At 39.3% G+C, this 21466-nt stretch overlaps 3 protein-coding genes and 1 long non-coding RNA gene across 25 annotated transcripts in view; 2 read left to right on the plus strand and 2 right to left on the minus strand.

Annotated features, from left to right (window-relative positions):
- Window positions 1–7985, plus strand: part of LOC122829959 (nuclear factor 1 X-type-like) — a 125519-nt gene extending 117534 nt beyond the window's left edge. For all 22 annotated transcript variants that reach the window (XM_044114913.1, XM_044114910.1, XM_044114915.1 and 19 more), the window contains one exon: window positions 3243–7985. In XM_044114913.1, coding sequence (XP_043970848.1) covers window positions 3243–3257 — 15 coding nt within the window. In that variant the 3' untranslated portion in view covers window positions 3258–7985. The remainder of the gene's footprint in view (window positions 1–3242) is intronic.
- A 773-nt stretch (window positions 7986–8758) lies between these two features.
- LOC122829962 lies at window positions 8759–13309 on the minus strand. Its single transcript, XR_006370463.1, has 4 exons — window positions 13120–13309; window positions 12359–12544; window positions 12124–12273; window positions 8759–10516 (listed from the first exon to the last, which is right to left on the minus strand). It is a non-coding gene; the product is annotated as an uncharacterized LOC122829962 (long non-coding RNA).
- A 268-nt stretch (window positions 13310–13577) lies between these two features.
- rnf11a (ring finger protein 11a) lies at window positions 13578–18230 on the plus strand. Its single transcript, XM_044114929.1, has 3 exons — window positions 13578–14003; window positions 15568–15740; window positions 16762–18230. Exons 1-3 carry the CDS (start codon window positions 13905–13907, stop codon window positions 16931–16933), a joined length of 444 nt encoding a protein of 147 aa, XP_043970864.1. The 5' UTR covers window positions 13578–13904; the 3' UTR covers window positions 16934–18230.
- Window positions 18231–19215: 985 nt separating this feature from the next.
- Window positions 19216–21240, minus strand: LOC122829965 (heme oxygenase-like). The gene is made up of 6 exons (XM_044114940.1): window positions 21119–21240; window positions 20927–20998; window positions 20680–20791; window positions 20368–20583; window positions 19775–20047; window positions 19216–19649 (listed from the first exon to the last, which is right to left on the minus strand). Exons 2-6 carry the CDS (start codon window positions 20974–20976, stop codon window positions 19467–19469), a joined length of 834 nt encoding a protein of 277 aa, XP_043970875.1. The 5' UTR covers window positions 20977–20998; window positions 21119–21240; the 3' UTR covers window positions 19216–19466.
- Window positions 21241–21466: the final 226 nt, after the last annotated feature.

Below are 21466 nucleotides of genomic sequence, written 5' to 3' on the forward strand. Positions count from 1 at the left end.
ATGTATCAAGGCCTTCAGTTTCAGTATTGGTTTACAGTGCCTGTACCACAGTAGATTCCCCACAGTGAGAGTAAGCAATGCCAGTTCGTTTTAGCTCCAGCAGTGTTGATTTATCTCTACAAGGTCCCACAGTGTGTGTTAGTGCAGCGTGTGAGGCCAGCAGTGCACTACATTGTGGTTTCAGCTTTGGCTATGCTCCGCCACTGGGCTGCAGTGTCTTGGGCCTCCTCCATCACCAACACAACTTTTCTCATTAGGGGCTAACCGCACCTGCCTGCAGCCAACTCAGCTCTCCCGTCCTACCTACACACACATGGAAACGATCTGCGTTTCTGGTCGGCACGTCCCCACACCCCGCGGTGCATGACCTGTCCACGTTCCCCATGAGCTCCTTCTGCTTCCCAAACCCCCCACCTGCACCACTCCTCCACAGATGCAGCTTTGCCACTTAGGGGACATCCAAACACGGTCCAAACGTGATTTAACGTGTATGCACATACACTTTAGCGCTGAGCCAAAATCCTGCCCCTCATTCTGTGTCCTATAATAAAGAACTTACTTCTCCCTAGCATGCCAGTTTTCTCTTGTTATCAATAAAAAAATCATTTGAAAATTTGCACTTAAGCCATTTCTTTTAGATTTCTGCTATGCACAGTAACAACGTAAGCACTGATAGCATCAGCTCTCAGTTAGCTGAGCCTAGTAGGTCAGCTCCAGCCTCAGCTTGTGTGAGTAGCAGAGGTCTCTGCCTGTCCTGCTGTTCTCTGGCATATGGCGAGCTTCAGACGATGGCCCTGCCAGCCCGCCTTGAGGTCTGCAAGCCAACTAGCCAAGACAGAAGGAGAGAGCCTTCCCACTGTTGTCAGAGTAATGAGCAGACAAAAGCTGGTCTGAGGAGCTCTCTGGTGGCCAGGCATCAGCTATGCAGGAAAGGGGAAGGGAAGATATGGAAGCTTGGATGACAAACAAGAAAGAACGGGACAGTTGAAACGAGAAGGAGTTAGTTGAAGCTCGCTGCACTCCACAGTCACGTCCCGGCTGTCTGGTTGCCAGCAGCAACCAGACATGATGTCATAGGCAGTTGAACTTGGACTTGAAAGGGGGGGGATGTAGGGGGTCTCTTTCCATTGCCAAGGATTACATTGAGAGAGTTGAAGTAAAAGAGAGGAAAGGAAAATGCTTGGTGAAGCCAGCAGAAGGAGGTGTTATCTACAGACACCAAGATCAGACAGATGTGTTGGGGATGAAGAAGTTTGAGAGGATTGATACTTTCTTAAGGTTTACTTATGTATGTGGAGAGTTTGCTGTTGAAGGTGTGGTGAGTAGCTGCTCTCTTTAAGCTGAAGTTTGTGGAATGACACAAGTTGCCAGAAGCGCTCGGCCTGTGCCAAAGCCTCTACTCTGCCATCTTATCAGACTGAGAAACCCGATCTCTGGACTAGCTGCTCACAGAAGCTTTACATTGTAGCCTGAGAGCACTCTGGCCCACAGTGCATACACATAGTAGTAGGATCACCTTACATGTAAACTGGTAGCAAATGATAGTCACTACAGTCCTTCACTGGCCAAGTCAAAAAACTAAATAGTGACACAAGTACTGCTAACTCTGTAAAAACACAACTCTTTTATTTTAAAAAGTAAGCCATGGGACATAACCTGTGAGAGGAAGGTATGAAATTGAAAACAACTTTGTATTAAGTGGGATAGCTGAGATCAACTACTGTTGCAAAAGGAGTAGAGGGTCGCCCTCTAGTGGTTGATGGATAATTCAGCTATATGGTTCTAAAGGCTTTATCTATTTCACAAAAACACCTACTTGGTGTTTTTTCACCAAAGCGGTTCCCATGATAAACTGAGCCTGTGTTGTACTGACTTCTTAACTGAGTTTTTTTAAATAACACACCAGTTTGGCACAATCTCTTAAAATGTCCTCCAGTAAGTGTTTGACCATTCTTCTGTTACATTGTGATTTCTGTAGACAATCATAGTTCAGAGTGATGGCTTAACTATACAAATCACACTATTTATGTATAAATCTCTGAAAAACAAATTACTTATTAAGTTAAATTTAAGTAGTTTTAAACAACATGCTGTTTGTCAATATACCTGCCATGTCAGGCTTTAATCCATGTATAACTGTGTGTAAGCTGATGTCAGCCAAACATTTACAGCAGAGAAGAAGAGCTTGTGTTATTTCAATGCCAATCTAACCTTTTGGTAATGTTTTATCTTGAACTAGGTAGATCAAAAACTAAATCAGGAGTTTAGGAGTTTTCGAGATGACAAGCGTAGCATTTTTGATTGCCGGTGTCTGTTAACCAGTGTTCAGTTTAGTGTAGCCCTGGAACCAGTTTGATGGAAAATCCTGCTGTGTATTAATTCTGCCAAGAGATTGATCCTAAAATACTTTTACTTAGGTAAAGTATATAAATAAAACACCAGAAATAAAATTCAACATTCAATTTTAAATACAAATACAATAATGTTCGATGCATTTTAACATTATAAAAATGTTTATTTATCTCAGTACCTCAAGTCATTAAGTGGAACATATTTTATAGATTACAAAGACTACAAAGTCTTTATTTTTGTTAATTATGTTATTTTTGTCTTACAGATGACAACAAAAAATTTAACAAAACAAAAACATCTATACTGAAGGGGGTACTTAATGAAAAGTATGTTTAGTAGCTGCTTAAAGGTTATCAGTTTCAAAAGATACATTTAATCTTACAAACAAGCCTCATTGCAATGGATATTGAATTTTACTTAGTATGACTGTATATGTTTCAAAAATATTAATGCTTATGCATCCGTTCACATAACATTTTACACAATCAGAAAGGTGACTAAGTGGTAGAAATATATATATATATACATTAGAAATAACTAAAAACAAAATGTGTTATTGTTAAACAAAAATTTTTGTTCTTTAGATTTTTCTCATCTTCCTTTCCTTATAATCTAGTTAAAAATGAATGCTGTAACAATGATTTCCACTGAGGTTTTGTGATTTTAACATTTTTCACTTTACTTTTAATTTATATTATAATTAAGCTCATGTATATATGTGAAATGTTCTCTGTTCAAAATGAAAAACTTTTTTACACCTTCCCATGCTTTTCTCTGCATGCTGCTTGTAATGATTGAATTGGGTTAATTGATTGGAAATATGAATGCCCCGAGAATGTGTAAAATCTTAAGCAAAACATATTTTCTGTTTTTTATTTTTTTCTCCACAGTCCTGGTTCCTCTGACAAGGCCTCTCTGAAGCAACAGCTAAATGTGTGTCATGAAAATTGGAAATCTGAAAAACAAAAAAACGCATCACCTTTGATAAAGAACAAACTGCTGACACTAAAAAGGTCTTTCTCGCCAAACACTATTGAAAGTACTACTATAGAAAACGGAAAACCCCACAGCGCCCCAAGAGGACTCCCACTCCAACACGATTCGAATAGGACTGTTTGTCCCCTTTTCATGGAGGAGGCTCCAATGAGATTGAATGGACAGACTCAGAATGCAGGGAAGAGGAAGAGGAGGAACTGTCTCACAAACACTTTGAAATGGCAGAAAGGAAACACAATGTAAAAACCTGACAAATGACCAATTTAACATTTGTTTATCTTTCTTTTATATACATATATTATATATTTCTTTTACATTTTGTTGTCTCCACAATGAAACTCCATGCATTGGCTGGGAGATCCAAACAAAAATGAACGTAACGACAAATGGCGGAGTCAGATGTGCAAGTTGAAAAGATCACTACCCACATTTCATACGTGCATATCCGTGAATTTTATTCTGCACATCTCTCCTCCAGTGTCACGGCCCCACTTTCCACCCACTGCCCCACATACCGCCATCACAGCTGGAGCTCAAGAGTTAACCACAGCCTCATACCTCTTTGTCAGCACACTCTGCCGCTCCACTCACCCAGCCCTGAGCCCCTTTCATTTCCGATTGGCCAATCATGGTGACACCATCTGATGGTGTGACATATATGCACTAAGTGGCTGGTCTTTGTTTACCTGTCGAAGAATCAGGGCGTCCTGGTAGTAGGAGAAGTGAAAGCCATGAGGCGAGTGCAAGAAAGTGAACACACGACAGACAGTCATAACACTAACTCTACATGTGCTCTTTCGTCCCCTCACCTATGCACTATTAATTCAATTTTAATAAGGGATGAATCATGTTGCACATCAGTGGTCAGATGAGTGATTGGAGGAGAAGACTGAGGTTGACTGTCACCATAGGGATGAAGCTGTGTTAACGTCTTGGCCCCTAAACATGACACATTCTCAGTCACAAGCATGCACACAATCACCCTATTATCCCTCAACAGCAGTGCGCGCACAGCATCAGCTTCAGTTTATTAGCTTTAATTGTGTTTTTCTTGCAATTTCTTTCAGATTTGGTTTTGGGTTTGTATCACTTGGATTGTTTTGCACCTTCTCTTGCATGTCATCCCATCATGCGTTTCTGTAGTTTGCAGTTATTCAATAAGTAGCACATTCAGACTTTAGCAGCAGTTTCTCAAACTTCTCACAAATGGACAGCACAGTGGCAACAGCTCATCACATGCATCCTTTGCATTGCTTCACGCTGTATCCCAGTCACATGAACATCCAGAAAACATACACACACACACACACACACACACACACACATATATATACCCACGCATACACATATACAAAATGCACACTAAAACCACCGGCAACCTGAATAAAAGGGAAGCCTTTTAAACTTGGTTCTCCAAACCGCCTTTGTTAATGGTTTTTCATTCATTTAAAGGTTGTCTTTTTAATTTGAACTATTTTTATGTAAATGTTCACATTAGAATCGCTGTTATTTTCATCATGACACAATCCAACTCACAAAAGCTGACCTCACAAAATAACTGGACTGCCGGGCTATTGGTTCTGTTTTGCAGGGATAGTAAACTGGGCTGTGAGAGGACTTTCTGGGTCTCTATAGAAACATTAGCTCTATGTACAGCAAGTCTACGACAATATATGGAAGTGCCTCTGTATTCCCTCCATGCAATTAGTAATTAACTTGACTTCAGGTTCTATTCCCGTATATAAGCTAAGGCTACAGGGAACGTTGGTGTTGGTGCATGTGGAAATCTTTGGCCCTGGACGGATGTTCATAGAGGACTGCAACCATTTTTTTTTTATTTCTTATAAAGACAGAGAGATAATATACATATATATTTATGATGAATGCTTCTTTTCCACTTTTACTACTCAAGCTTGTTGGCAGTCTAGTTATTTTCTGAACTCTTACCCCCCCCACACACAATCCGTTTCAGTAAGATCAACTTGCTGTTTCGAATCAAAACGACACACACCATCGCCATCTGCATTATAATACCTAGATGATCATGTTTAAAAAAAAAAAGAATCGACCGTAGGTTTGAAGAAAAGTGTTTGTTTTTGATGGAAAGTATTATTATTGAAAATAATGTGTCGATTGAGCCACGTGCAATGCATTGGGTAGATCATTGTGTTTGTCTGTTAGAGATTTTTAAGAAAGCTACGAGAAAAGAGAAAAAAAAAAATTGTATTTGTTTCAAGTCCGTAAGCTCCAGGACTCTAAACTAGAGGGCCATGAAAAATCCTAGTCTTTGTAAGTTGGGGGTATTTGTTTTTATTTCTTTTGTCTCTTTTTTTAAAATGTTTTATGTGTAATCATTTGTTTATAAAAATGTGGGAGGGCTGAAGGAAAAAAAAAATCTACTCAGCTTCAAAACAGAATCTATCAAATGAAAACTGGTGCTTTAACACTATAAATCCAGATTCCTTTTCAGAACTATTATAAATGAACAAAAATAACAGACCATTTAGGAAACAGCATTATTCCTCTCTCTGTGTATTCTTCTCTTTGTATCTAGTATGGGGAGAGGTTCCTGTTCCTTAAGGTTGTGACACAAAAGGCATTCTGGTTCAACCTTTCAAAAAAAGCAAACCCTAAAGAGAAAACTTAGCCATGCACTGCCTGAAACTCACCAGCAAAAGCGAAACAACCCTCCCAGTTTCATTCTTTCTTTTCTTTTTTTCCCCCCCCACACAAAACATTGGCATAAACAGCTGAAATTATTCTCTTCCTCCTGATGGTTCACATCCGTAATCCTCTTTTTTTTTCAACCTTTTCGTGAATCCAGAGTTGGAATTGGAGTTCTGGTGCTGATGTGGATACTGAACGTCTGTACAGATAACATAATGAGAAAGGGGGCATAATAGCATCTAATCAGGCAGAAATAAGAGGTCTGAGCCATTTATATAGCAGTCAGCAAGGTGAGCCTCTCCCCCCTTCCTTTCCACTCCCTCCTTTGTAAATGATGACTCTTATAGTGCTTGTGCCGTAGTGTATAGTTTCCCAGCTGTAAAGGTTGTCCCTTGAAAGTGCCTTTTGTTCACAGACTCCATTTTGTAATTCAAAATGCCCCTTTTTTTTTGTTTTTTGGAAATGGCTTTAGGTTGCAGGTTGCCCCTGAGTGTCACAAGGCGGTAAAAAGTTGCTGCCCAATCAGCGCTCAGGGAAAGCTCCTTCCTCTGGCTGTAAAATGAATCCCCTCTTCAATGTTCCTCCCTCTATCCTTACTTAATTTTCAAAGCTGTGTATCTATATGTTTATAATATATATATAGATATGCGCCTTTGTAAGTACAAAAGAAAACTGGTGTGAATTAGTTCTTTACTTTTTATTGATAAATGATGAAAAAAAAAATTTCAAATAGGCAAAAAAAAAAACTTGTTCTTGTTCAACTCTTGCTTTTGTTTTCTTTTCCTCTGTCTCCACTGTCTGTTTTCTCTTAGGCACTGGAGTAGTCTGTAACTGTGTCCGTCACTCTCCGTCTCTCTCGCGCGCGCTCTGTCCCGCCCTCTCCGCTGTGGCGAGGGTAAAAATAGAAGAAAAAAAAAAAACTGAGAAAAAAATATTTGCAGAGGAACTTTTTGTCTGAGCAGAATGCAGTTAGCTCACATGTTATTCTTGTCTGTATGCTTCACATTGTATTACCATACCCATCTTCTTCAGCTTCTCCATTCAGCAGCTAATGTAAGTGAACAAATTACACTGATGGGCTGTTGGGGGTGTCCTTAGGTGGGTTCAGGAGGTACGGCAGCGTTTTAGGGTGTGTGCGCAAGAGAAGAGAGAGGTTTACAAAGAAGACTGATGGGGCCGACAGGGCTGAATGAACTGCTATGGCGAGGTTGGTAAGGGGCTGCTCAGGCTAGGATAAGAGTTTGAACTTTTCTTTTGGCTATTTATATTATGGCTTTGTTCTATACCCCCTTTTTGTTCCCTTTTAATTAGGAAATCTTTTTTCATATTTGCTATCAGGGTATGCTGTCATTTAGGCTTCCTATGCGGAAGCTTCGACCTGCAAAATTAAAACTACAAGCACCTTATAACCGGAAATGTCCCACATGAGGCTGAAAGGGGTGGTTTTATTTCCTTGGTTAAAATCTCATATCAATTCTAACCAAACTTTTCAAAGAAAGGTATCATTGTTTACGGCAGGTTCCACACTGTGAAACCCTCAGCAGTATTAGCCACCTACCACGCAACAACCAGAACGCTAAAAACGCCACCAAGAACCTGATCTCTCCGCTTTGAGAGGATTCAGGAAGTCCCTCCCCGTTTCACCCCTGCCCACCTCATGCCGGACTGCTCCATCTCTTTGTTTTGTTGTTTATTTTGGTCTTCTGATCTTCTTAATGTGTATGGTTACTGGTGAAATAGGCAGCCCCCCACCCCCATCTCCAGTGCCTCCCTACCCCCCTCGATCCCTTGATTCCCAGCTCTTCTGCACCCCTGTTAGTATCCTCAGTGCAGCCCCACTTCTTTGTAAGAACACCCCCAGAGCTCTAGGTGAAATGCATGTGTTAATTACAGTTTCTTTTCCATAAGAAGAAAAACACAGTTTGAGAAGAGCAGCATCTGATTGAATAAAAAGGATGTTCTTGACTGTACCACCCTGCTGTGTCATGTCTTTCTTCCTGATGCCTCAAGATGGAGTGGAACTGAATATAGAAGGGTAATTAGGTTACTATCTGATCTTTGCTTGGATATCCACTCCAACAAATACTGGCAGGTGTATTATTTTTTTCCACTAACGTTTTTTTCTTTAGTTTGGAAATGGTTTTAAAACCCTTCCCAGATTAAGGGACAGCAACAGTTGCATCTCTAAACTGCTGTGACCTTCTTCCTTGGCGTTGTGCTGAACGAAACATGTGCGCTCCAGACCAGCATACTTCTGTTTTTATAGAGGCTTTAAACACCAGTACCTGGCAGCTGCTTTCCCTCCGAAATCCTACCGTACAAAGGTTTTTTTAAGCTTCAGTTTTTGTCTGATAAATAAAATCATTTTAGAACCTGCTGTTGCTAAAACTCAGTTAATCTAGATTAGGATTTCATACAGTATATGCTAGATTTAAAAGAGGGTTTACATTATTTTCTCCAACTTAATTTTAACTTTCTTATTGTCAAACACTACTTGGTCCTTATGTTTCTGACTCCTCTCTTAATTCTGTAAAGCAATTTCACTTTTGTGTTTTCCCTATCAAATCAATAGATGTATTATTTTACTTGTGAGATATTACTAGTCCCACTGTGAAAATATACTCCAACACTTGAATCTTTAGCATTCTCCCTTATGGATCATCAATTTGTCCTGAAACACTAAATTACAACAAAAAAGTTTGAGTTTAAGATAGAAAGAAATGTTTTGATGACAAAAAAAAAACATAGTTTAAAATTTTATTCCGTTTGTTTATATACTGTCATTTCTCAACAAATATTGTTTTAGAGAAACTCACAAGGAATAGAAGTTACATTTCTAATTCAAAGGAAATTAAAGGAAAGTATTGATTATTTAATGCATTATCCCATCCTATGCATGCACAAGGGACAGTGGGGAAAAAAAATCCTAAAGGCACATATTGAATAAAAATATATCAAACTAAAACATCTTTAGAAATGCATTTGCAAAGAAAGTCACTAACTTATTGCAGATTTTCTCTACAAACATATTGAAATGTTAAATTTGTCTTTAGAATAAGTTATTCTCCTGTGCAAAAACTTGGCTTTCATAAACAAAAATTCTCAAAATGAAACATATTTATCATGTGAAAAACCAAAACATAGCCGACCAGCATTACACACGGTGTGTTAAAGTATGGAAATAAGAGCTAAACAGATGTTTTCACATAAAAATAAACCAACAGCATGAATTTCAATCTGAGAAGTAACTACCCACTGCAAAAACAAAAGAACAATTCACTTTAAATCCAGTATTACACAACTCTGATACTCTTTTCTTTGGTGATCTTTTATTTATTTATTTTATTTATTTATTACAATCCAGCATCAAGATCCATTTACCATACCTCAAAACTTAAAGATCTTCTGACTTGACATAATAGTTTCCTGTTACACAGGCAATTTTCATTAGAACTTAGTGCATTTTTTATAAATAAGTTAATTATCTACCATATTTACTAGTCTAGTATTTAATTAGATCAAAAGCAATGAATAACATTCCTTTTGTAATTTTACTTTTTAAATAGCTGAAAGTGTGGAAGCTGAAGCTGTGCAACTCTCACTTGAAAAACAGGCCATATTTTTTTTTTACTTTTTACTAGTATGAATTTAACGGAGGAGAAACCAAACTTCAGAGTTTGGCATCCTTGTCAATCTGTCCTTCATTTGACACCACTCACTCCCTATATATGGTAACATATAAAACTCCCACAATTCTATTCTGGCTTTGACATTTTGGTCAAAGCCAAAATTGTCAGTGTTCCCTGTCTGGTCACCTGTTTGAAAACTTTCCAGAGGCATTTCTTTAATGAAATATTTTAACGTTCCATTTTCAGAATGCCCAAATAAGCGATGCTTGAAGCTGTGCATCAGTCTTTATCTCATGTCTAAAGCACAAAGAGAGAGACAGAGTTCATTTTCTCATACCCCCGTGTAGCAAAAGAATCACAAAAAAATAGTTCCCTCATCTTCACTTTTGCTGGCTGGAAAAAAAAAAATGTATGCACAGCTCTCAAAGGTATTATAGCCACAAAATGAATTGAACCAACTGTCCCCCTGTGGAACTGCAAGTGAAGGAAAAGTGGAAGAAAACAGACAACTCATTGTTCCGTTGCAAGATGTCTCTGACTAATCATGTGCTTCAAGGTTATCGAGTGTGCCCAAATTTACTTCTACATTGCAGAGTTATCCCACAGTGAGATATCTGTGGGATAAGAAAACATCTTCATCTTCAGATCTGCTCTGAACAAAGTAAAAACAGTGTCGGTTTTACTGTAGCCCAATATTTAGACAGTCTGACCAAAGCAATGCCTCTAATTTGTCCCTATGGGCATAATGTTCAATCATTTCAACTGAACACAGTATATATTCTGAACATAACTTAAGCACTTCTTGAACGCTGAATGTCATCATCTTCATCCATCACACTGACATTTCCTTCAGGATTTGCAGTCTCAGAAGGCTGGGGATGTGAAAATTTACATCGCATTAATGCATTTCAATAAATTATAAAATTCAACAAAGGTTTATTTATGGAAGTAATAGAATTTTAAAAAAGAAACTACCATAGATTCGATGTATTCTGATTTAGTTCACGTGTTTACTTATAATTACAGGTTACAGCTAATAGAAAAAAAAATCCAAACTGAAAATTAGAATAATAACACATTTCTGAGGAAATCTGATGACTTAACAGCTGATGTGGCAAGACAGTCACATTATCCGCAAAATGTCATTAATCACAGGAGGTTCAGTGGAAGAAAAAATGTGACTCAAAGATATTCAACTTTGAGTTGACTGTAAAGCAAAAGTTATTCAAGAGTTTTGGGAGATTCACAAGGAGTGGACTAAGACTGACTGCTTCAGGAGTCACTCCACACAGATCTGCTCTTCCTCGTTTTAAGTCATGTTTGACACATGAGCTATTTGTGTGGCCCTCTAGAGCAGGGGTGTCAAGCTCCAGTCCTCAAGGGCCGCTGTCCTGCAGTTTTTAGATGTGCCACAGGTACAAAACACTGGAATGAAATGGCTTAATTGCCTCCTCCTTGTGTAGACCAGTTCTCCAAAGCCTTGCTAATGACCTAATTATACTATTCAGGTGTGGTGCAGCGGAGGCACATCTAAAAGTTGCAGGACACCGGCCCTCGAGGACTGCAGTTTGACACCCCTGCTCTAGAGTCTAGAGAGCCACAGAAATACAACTTCAATACATCAGTTGTGTGCTTAAATATTATTTTATCAGTCAGATCAAATCAGATTTTATTTGCACACCACCACATTACATAAATAAGAATAGAGGTTTAGTATCGTTTCATTTTAAGAAGTACTCACTGAATGTAGAGAAAGCTAGTATCTTAAAAGTCATAGGTAGTTTTATCAATTTATTCTGCCAGAACTAGCCTTTTGAGGACTTCTGTTAACTGAAATTAAAATTTTAAGCCACAAGTGAATGACAGCCACATCTTACTTATATGTGGTTCAGTGTGCCAAAATAAAGTTTAGATTTCATTTGGGAATCAAGCTCCCATAGTCTGGAGGAAAAGTCGAACAGAAGGTCAACATTCCTCAAAGTCCAGGGTGAGTTTTCCGTCATCAGTGAGGAAGTGGGGAGGCATTTCATCTCCTTATGTTGGTTCACTGTGTTTCATTATATCCAAAGTCAGCTTAGCAGGAAATCTCATGATATCCTCTGCTGAGAAGCTTTATGGCGATTCAGCTGACAGTACCAACACCTGCTGTAATGACCATGCTGACAGTTCTTCACTGACCTAAACCCTTCAGTCACCAGATGCAACAACGCAGACTAGCTGAAGGCTGATGACCTCTGTGCCACGTTGCACTGATGCAGTAAATGATGAAATACGAGCTCAGACCAACTACTACACTGAAATATTTTTCTGTATTACAACCTGTTTTCACTGATCTTATGTCCAAAGAAATCAGAATTTTGGGTTTTTATTAGCACAAACATCAAAAGGAATGAAAACAAACACCTAAAATGAATTACTATCTTTCTTGCTGTCAAAAGAGTTCTACCGTAAAAACTAAAACTTATTTCTGATGACACACCTGCGGGTTCTCATACGCCTGGGGTGGGGGGTCAGTTTCCTGGACTGGGTGTTGCTTCTTCCCCTCATTGGTCTCTGTGTCCTCCTCTCCATGTAGAGGTGGAGGTGGAGGTGTGCTGTTGTCTGTGTGCTGGGGTGGAGCACTAGTGTTCTGGATCATCGGAGATTTTATCGAGACATATGTTAGATGTCTCCGGTCATTATAACTCCAGAATAATTAGAAGGAGCTTGCTTACCTGGAAGTTATGTGAATTGTCGCCCTGATCGCCTGTCTCTTGGATTGGACACCTTGCATCACATATAAAAGGCCTAGCGGCATGTTGAGGTTGCGGTGGAGAAGAGTCTCTAGATGGCCCGGTCCCACAGGATGGAGGCGGAAGTGGGGGCGGAGGTGGGGGTGGAGGTAGGCACGACTTGGTTGTCTGAATATGCACACATTAAAATTAGATAAAGCGAAGCTGAAGTAAAACCCATGTCGTCTTGTTGATGCATTTTGACTCCATTACCCATTTGAGGTCTAACCTGCTGATTCTATTTTTGTCCAATTCAGGTTTATAACTTCCTAAGGACAAAGGGGGGAAAAAAAAGGAGCACCGAGGGCTTTTTATAGAGATAGTGCATCGTGATTTTAAAGTGTGATTCAAACACATAAGGATGAACATGTTCAACTAAAGTACTTTAGAATCTATGTGAAAATCTCCCCAAAGTGAGATGTCCTTTACTTTAGTGTTTTGCCAAAGAAAAGGGAAAATACATGACAGAAAAACTATAGAAAAGACAGTTAAGGCCTTGTTAGAACTGGAGAAAGGCCTGTGTGGATTAAGTGTTAGGAAACTAAACAGAGAACCGCACACACCCAGCTGCATAAACCAGTCCTTAAATGCTTCTTTCGTGTTTTCTGTTGCCACTCAAATTAACTGTTTTAACTGGAACACCCTAAAACGGTAAAAACCTGTTCCGAGCTATGCCGAACGGTATCGCATCTTCCTCTACTTACCATCTCTTTGTGCTTCTTGATTTTTTTTATTGGAGGTTGGCAAGAAACGTTTGGTAGGCTCCTACTGGTATTTTATCCTCTTCTTGATTTTTATGGGCAGTACATGTCTTATCGTTGACTAAACATCTCTTTTCATCTTCGGAAAGCTAAGAACCCAAACAAGCCACGCCCGCTTTTACGACTTCCTGTAAAGCAGGTCATCACTCAAGCACCACCTTTGGGCATAAAGTCACCACATTTTAAATGTACATTTTTTTTTTTTTTTTTTTTTTTTTTTTACAATTTAAGCCGCTGGTATTTTTGTTTATGGTTTATTCAGGTTGTGTCTTTTTTTGCACAACTTTCTCTGTTTTAGTCAACTTATTATTTGTGAAAGTGTGTTGCAAAAAGTCTGGAAGTTGTTTTTATTCTGTACTTTTATGCTGCTGCCTTGAGACTTTTATTTTGAACAGCAGGTCGGAAGTGTAGTATTGGCCAGCTTCCTCGTGACGACATTTTCTGCTTGTTGCCTGTTGTAAATACAGCAAACAGCTGGACGCAGACCCGTTTCCTTGTCAAACACAGTTAACATCTGTGTCACCTGCTGGAATAAGAGAACCCGTATCAATCCGCGTTTGCGGTGATTTGTCTGAACTCATGTCTCATGCCGCTTCTTTTCTGCGGCTAGCAGCTTCGAGCTAAGTTGCCGTCCGGGTACTGCTCGGGTTGTTTTTTGAGGCTCAGGTTCTCTGCTGAGTTCTGCCCACAGAAAGAAGTGTCTTCTCTTTCATGGTGGTTTTAGGTCAATGGGGAACTGCTTGTTTTCACAAGGTGGGGATGACCTTTCGCTGCTGAACGATTCCGAGGGGGGTAGTCTGCCAGGAGAACCCCCGCCGCCCTATCAGGTGAGCAACTTGGTTGTCTACTTTACACGCAGATTGATGTCACTCTTAATTGTTTTATGACCAAAATGCCATCTATAAATCCATCCCATGAATAGGTAGTTGTTTGAAATGTCTTAAGGTATAAAAGATATAGTTTGTAGAAGTGTGATAAAGGCAGATCATTAATTTGTTCGATTAATTTCTAAAGCCCTAAAGGTATGGGTCATTCTAATGGGAGGTTTACACTTTGACATGTGATTCTGTTGGTTTAAAATGAATTGATTTGGACAGAACTGGACTCTATATAAAAACAATTGGAACTGGATCTATTTGTAAAATACCTCAACATGACATTTGTTGTATTTTGGTGCTTTATGAAAAATAAACAAAAAAAATTAATTAAATTGTGTAAACAAAAAGACTATAAATAAAAGGAAGTTTGTAAAGGAGCATGATGTGCAATACTCTTCATTGTTTCCAGAGAATATAAAAAAAGAAAAATAATTTCTTGACATGTAGGTAATAAGCAATAGTCTTACCTGAATCTTCCCTTATGGTAACTTAAAGTTAATGCTCAGAAAATGTTCCCTAAATTTTATAGTTCCTCTAATCTGTTTGCTTCAGAGAGGACTATCTTAAAGTTTTTTGGGGCTACCTTAACTTAGGTTGTATGATTCTCACAGCTATTGTAGATGTTATACTTTTGAAAATTTTTGTGTGAGGAGAAATGAGCCAAAACTCCAATAAACTATTGGTAGAGTCTTGTTTAAGGATACCCCAAACATATCTCTAAACACAAATACCTCATTATGACAAATGCAAATATGTGGAGAAAGTGAAGCACTGAGAAGTCTTTCTGAATGCACTGTACATTTCTGAATACTCAAAATTCCCTCTCTCTCATTCTTCTGGCATTTAGCATTTGGATATAATGTTGTTAATCTTAAATGGTTCAAGACAGGGAAGGTTTTGTTTAATTTAATGTCAGATAGTGAGAAAAAAAGTTGACTTTTTATGTAGCGCATGTATCTCAATGTTTCTGAATAAAAGTCTCATCTGCCAGCTAATTTCACAGTCAGATAAATAGACTTCAGTGTCTGGAATATCTCCCTGCAGCCATGTTTCAGTAAAACATAAAATACTACATTCCTGATGTTCCCACTGTGTCCCTGCCAGCTTTTTATTCTCATATGTTTTTGTTTACCTTGAATCTAACATTCCCCATGTGTACTTCATCTTTTTCTTTTTCTTATTTTTTATTTATTTACTTTTTTTGTCCTACATTTTCAATTTCTCCTGCTTAACTTGCATGGGATTTCTTGTCTTAATCCAGGTATTATTTGGTTTTTGATAAGCCCAATCAACTGGTTCAACATGTAAAGCAATTCTCCAGTTAGCAATGAGTACTTAACAGTGAAGATTTTACAAAATGCAAGCTGTATGAGCAGAAATCCCATGGGCAGCAAAACATCTAAGCAGTGTAGAGGAAAAACTAGATTTGTGGTCGAATTTGTGTGAAACAAATGCTCTACACCTCTGCTTTTGGAGATGACCCGGGCTGTGTTTTGTGATCTGTTCTTTGTAGCAGCACACCCCGACGGTGCCAGTCTTCCATCCTACGCCAGGCGAGAGTCGTCTGGCCAACCAGCTGACCGAGGAGGAGCAGATCCGCATCGCTCAGCGTATCGGACTCATCCAGCATCTTCCCAAAGGTATCTTCGACCCTGGCTCTGATGCCTCGGAGAAGAAAGTAAAAGAGTAAGTCCTAAATGTTGACCTCATCACAAAACTTTATTCTAAAAGACCTTTTATTTTCTGTTTCTTGCGGAAGTTTTCATATGCAATCATGTTTGTTGTTGATTTTTTTTTTCACATTTAGTCTCAGCATAACCACAAAATTCATCATGTTGCCTTGCAGATTTATTCGATTGACCAACTAAAGAAAGGATTTGATTAGGAAGAGAAGGGAAATTATATTTAATCAATTGAGACGATCTGCTGCGACAGACTGGCGACCTGTCCAGGGTGAACCCCGCCTCTCGCCCGAAACGTAGCTGGAGATCCGTACCAGCAACCCTCCTGACCCCATTAGGGACAAGGGTGACCAGAAAATGGATGGATGGATGGATTGAGACAATTTGTGTGTAGTTGAACCTTAGTGTACATCCAGATGTTCTGCGAAGGTTTGTTACAGAACATAAGTGAACAAACAGCATCAAGGAACACAGGCAATATGTCAGGAGAAAGTTGTGGGGTTATTGTAAAGCACAATTAGGATCTGCAACAATATCCCAAGCTTTGAATGAGTCGCAAAGCTCTGCTTAATCTATCTTCCATAAACGGAAAGACTATGGCAATGTTGCACGTACTAAAACATGGCTCTCCACCTAAACGGACAGGCCTGAAAGGAAAGAGTGTTGCAGTGTAAAGTAGAATGGGTAAAAAGTTCAGTCTCTAGATGTATAAAGCTGGCATAGATAAAAATCTTGCAATTGTTATTAAACCAAAAAGGCTTCATTCAGAAGGGCTAATTAAATGCATACTAGGTTTTTCAGATTTAGTTTATATATATATATATATAAATGTTGGAAAACTGAGTCATTTTCCTTCCTCTTCACTGTTATGCACTACTTTGTACTAGCCTATCACCTAAAATCCAAGTAAAAATACTGTTACACCCAAGATTGTCTTGTAAAGAAATAAAATGTGAAAAAGTTTTACAAGTTTACATTCTTTTGCATGATGTTGTTTGCTGAAACGCTGCTTCTCTCTTCCTCAGGTGTGTGATCTGCATGATGGACTTTGAATATGGCGATCCCATTCGGTTCTTGCCTTGCCTTCACATCTACCACCTGGACTGCATCGACCCCTGGCTGATGCGCTCCTTCACCTGCCCCTCCTGTATGGAGCCCGTGGACGCCGCCCTGCTGTCTACATATGAAACCAACTGAGCCCCACTTGGTGGCTGCTTCCGTTCCTGTCCAGAAGGAACGGCACCATTTTTACCCTCGCTATTAAACAGGTAGCAGGCTGTGGCCCTGCGCAGGTATTTCTAAGATCTCTGGGGATGAAGGCACACATCAAGAACACTTACACACACGTTTGTGTTTGACGAAATTTGGGGTTTTCACAGGAGGATAATGTGCCAAATCTAGTCAGAGGAGCTAAAAATTACAAAATGCAGTGATTTTAGTTTTTCAGCTGTTTCAGCTGTTTACTTCCTCTTTGGCGTAATGGCCGTTATTTCAGGCAGAGAGATTTGTCTGAGTCATGTGAGAATCAGTGTTCGGTTAAGTTGACGATGAAAACACAAAGTGAAAAGATGATTTTCTTACAGAGAATCCATATTCTGGAATGTTGCAGAAACATGTTCACACAATTCACGTTAGTTTCCGCAACCAAATTAAAGTTGTCAGGACTTTAATTCGGTCATTCACATGATTCAAGAATTGATTGTCTTTTATTTTGCAAGCGTTAGTTGTTGAGTGCTTCCTCCTTATGAATTCTCCCTTTTGCTTTCGAATTGAATTAAAATCCAGTTCTTCCAGATTCTATACATTTACCATCAAAAACTTTTACAGAATCACAACTTCCTGTTCAGGCTTCCTTAACGCCATATTGAGCTCCTAATCTTAAAGTCTGTAGCTTGTGGGATCCATATAAATATGTGTTTTAATTTCTGTTTTAAAGTGTTTTAAGTAACGGTTGTTTGAGACGGGCACGAATAGGGAGTGTGACTTATGACTTCCTGTCTCTCTTTTTGTTTTCTTTTGTTGTGTGGTTCTGAACGTCGTTTAGCAACTTACAAATTTCCAAAGTTTCTAAGTTTAGTAGCGCAAAATGTTTTCGCCTTCGACACGTAATGTGAGACTGACTTTGTGTTGCGTTGGAAGAACTGGTGAAGCACTAGGAAGGGATGTAGACTGATTGAATGTAAAGAATGATTTGAACCGTTGAGAGATTTGAGTACGAGGACATTTTTGATTTACTGTGCGCTCGACGTGCCTTTTCTAAAGGTTGATGTAAGCCAAGTTCTGTGAAGTACAATCAGTTTGGACTTTTACTTTGTCGTTCTTCAGTTTTCCTCTAGGAGGAAACGCATACCAGCACAGTGTCACAGGTGTGTCTGAAGAAGCTGCTGGTGACAAACAGCAAGAGTCTGTGTCTGTTTTAATTTATAATGTATGTAAAAAGTGCAAAAAAAAAATGTGAAAACTGATAAAAGTCACAATAAAAGTATATTCTGAATCTTTTGAGTTGATGAGTTGTGTTCATTGGTTTTGAGTATTTTCAGCCATAATTGAAAATCCTCAAAAAAGAAAAAATAATGCACAGAACGTACTAGAAAACACATATCACACTTGGGCACAAGGAATAGACACATGTGGAGTGGGGTCTAAAACAAAACCGTAACTGAAGGCACATAAGAACAAATGACAAAATATCAAGCCCTCACTAAACAAAGGTCTGTTTATATAAAAAAAAAATTATGTAGCTGTTTTTTTCAAAGCTTAAAATTCAATGTTTAGCTGACAGTATTTGATATTTGGCATGTCCTCAAAGATGACAACTTATGCTACTAGCTGGACATAAGTGAACAATTGAACTCGATGTCAACAGAATCCAGATGATCAGGAAGATATTTGTTTATTTTTTTTGCTTTAAAGTTCTTTCTGTAAATTCTCATCCTATCTTTCAGAGACACTGAGGAAGAAAACTTAGGCAGCTTGTAGCTCCAATTTCCTTCTTTCAGTCACTACCCAAAGCTTGTGACCATATAGGAACTTAGATTGACCTGTAAATCAAGACCTTTGTCTTTTTGCTCAGTTCTTTCTTGTCCATGAAAGATTGATACAGCTCTGCAGACGCAGCACTAATCCCCCTATCAATCTCCTGCTCCATTTTCTCTTCTATTAAAGATAAAACTCCTCCACTTAGGGCTCAAGACCATGGTCTCAGATTTGATTAATTCATTGATATGAAAATAACTTAAAAATCTACAGCTGTAGGGAACCATGATAAACACCATCCTCATTTGCCTGGCAAAGAATCTTTTTTTTTAACCTCTTATCTCCACAGACTGTTGGTGTTTTTCAGATTATGAGTACAAACAGAGCCAATAGGTCACATAAACAGGAGCTATCAGGGACAACATCCAGCTGTGGGGGCTCAACATTCACACGCTCATAGTCATGAAAAGATAATAATGAGAGAAGTGTAAGATAAACAAGCATTTTTTTTTTCTCTTTACAGCAGATTTTATTAAAAAAGGTGGCAGATACACAATATTTTTTTCAGTATTGCACATTTAATGCATGTTGTGCATCAGTGTGATAGGGAAAATAGTACAAGCTGAGTCAGTACATAATATAAACAAAAACAGTATAAATCCAGTTTATGTTAAAAGCTCACAAATTTACTTGAAATTGTTAGTTATTTACAGAAGGATCTCCAGATCAGAAAAACATTTTTTTCAAACTGTCTCTATAATGCATAGAGTCCCACGACAGCAGCCAGAGCCACAAAGATTCCCAGTATCATCCTCAGCATTGGTGAAATGGTTCCTGGGATCTGGAGTGTTTTACTGTGAACTGCTTTGGAGTCTGTTGAGTTTTGCTGTTGCAGATTTCCCGCCACACTCAGCATCTTCTGTAAGCCATCGAACACCTGAAAACCAAGTGAGAGAACATCAGCTGCTTGTGAGTGAATGATTAACTCAGGCTAGTCTTGTTTGCTCAGCTGCCTGGCACCTGGCAGGTGATTCCAGTGCTCATCCACCGCCCCCTCCTCACCTGGATGTTAAACTCGAAGGCCCTGACTGCCTCTTCCAGCACGCCGTTCCTCTCCTCCGCCGTCAGCTCCACGCTGTTCATTCGGCTGCGATAGAGCTGCTTGAACAGGTTGGGGCTGGAAACGCCAGGAAAGGCAAAGAAAGACAGACCATCGCCACTTTTCAACCCCATGGACTTCTGGGCAATTCGGCCGAGCACCTGCCCTCCAGACAGGTCTCCCAGGTATCGGGTGTAAGCATGAGCAACCAAGAACTCAGGGTTTTCTTTGCCAATCTGAAAAATACACAAGAATAAAGAGTGTTACCTCTTTCTCGCCAAATGTATCATTTGTGATACAAGCATTTCTGCAACCTGTTAGTCTTTTCTCAAAAACTTGCTATATCGGATCTTGCAGAATACATTTCATGCATTCTGTGTAAAAATGAGAAATTCATGAAACAGTTTCCTTTTGTCTATGCCAAAACTTTACGTATCAAGTTATATTGGGCCTTAAAATAAACAGAAGAAAGGGTGATGCCTCACGGCTCTGACACTTTATATGTGGACTGTAAAGTGTCATTGTAAACTTTGCATGTGGAATGTAGAAAACCTACTTGTCTGAGTCTGTGACTATATCTCTGAGTGGCAGCAGGGACGACAATCTTCTCCCTCCAGTCTGGTCCGTAGAAGTACTCCAAATCCTTCTCGATGGACTTGAGCCGGGCCAGTTCAGCGGGAAAGTAAATGGGTGCAACAGAGGGATGGTTGGAGTTCCTGTCCATCTCTTCCTCCAATGCCTTGTAGATCTCATACAGGGAGCACAGGAGGAGCTGTGGAGGAGGCAGAGGAGTGCATTTGGTTAACCTGCTGGAATCCAACCAAAATTTAATTCATCTCAGCGGTCTTGCTGTAGAGTTAGTCATTACCTTATATTGTGGAAGTGTAACTTGACCCCGCTGGAAGCTCAGCATCAGTTCTGTGTTTTCTGCTCTGACATGACTCTCCTTGGTCACCTCTTTGATTTGTTCTGACAGATCTCTGTGTGAGAGAAAACGGCAACGATGGTTTTCAGGATATTGAAGAAAATCAGTCATATTTGGACAATGTTCACTGGGGAAAAGTCCAAAACAAAGTTTTAGAGGTATGAAGAAAATCACAGTAGCTCAATCTAACCTGGTTACGGTCTGCTCTGCTGATTTCTGAGTCCTCCTTTCTGTTTCCATTGTGCTCCTAAGTATGCTAAACCTGTCAGAAAATATGTATATGAAAAATGTATCATTTTGCACATAATATCCCAACACTGAGAAGATTTAGAAAATCTAAACATCAGCAAAGGTTCTGATATTTGACTTGTGATTTACTTACCAGCTGTGATTAAGTCCTTCAGATGGAGTTGCAGCTCTCTATCTTGCTCTCTTGCTCAGTTTGAGATCTTTAGCTCTTCTCCTTCTTTTATACAAGCTGCTCGTCTCCTCCTCCCTCCCCCTTTTGCCTCAATGAAAACAGGAACTCTGAGTCACAAACCGTCTGCTTAACATAAAATGACAACTTCAGCAGAAGCAGTGGGCGGAGTCGAGACAAACCATGATACAGCTGTTTTCACAATTGGGCTTGGAAAACTGCAGGGGGAGGGAGAATGGGACATAGCATGAGTGAGGACTTTTTGGTAATTCCCTGGAAAATAAAGCCTAGGGCGGGCCGAGTGCAAAACAT

The sequence above is a fragment of the Gambusia affinis genome, linkage group LG04 (genome assembly GCF_019740435.1).
Source record: "Gambusia affinis linkage group LG04, SWU_Gaff_1.0, whole genome shotgun sequence".
In the NCBI taxonomy this organism is placed as follows: domain Eukaryota; kingdom Metazoa; phylum Chordata; class Actinopteri; order Cyprinodontiformes; family Poeciliidae; genus Gambusia; species Gambusia affinis.

Excerpts from the sequence above, each read along its gene's own strand:
- rnf11a (XM_044114929.1), top strand. The coding sequence starts at position 13,905 with ATGGGGAACTGCTTGTTTTCACAAGGTGGGGATGACCTTTCGCTGCTG. Across the intron at positions 14,004-15,567 it reads AACCCCCGCCGCCCTATCAG|CAGCACACCCCGACGGTGCC; the intron begins GTGAGCAACTTG and ends TGTTCTTTGTAG. Across the intron at positions 15,741-16,761 it reads TCGGAGAAGAAAGTAAAAGA|GTGTGTGATCTGCATGATGG; the intron begins GTAAGTCCTAAA and ends TCTCTTCCTCAG.
- LOC122829965 (XM_044114940.1), bottom strand. The coding sequence starts at position 20,976 with ATGGAAACAGAAAGGAGGACTCAGAAATCAGCAGAGCAGACCGTAACC. Across the intron at positions 20,792-20,926 it reads GCAGAGCAGACCGTAACCAG|AGATCTGTCAGAACAAATCA; the intron begins GTTAGATTGAGC and ends TCTCTCACACAG. Across the intron at positions 19,650-19,774 it reads CCTTCGAGTTTAACATCCAG|GTGTTCGATGGCTTACAGAA; the intron begins GTGAGGAGGGGG and ends CTTGGTTTTCAG.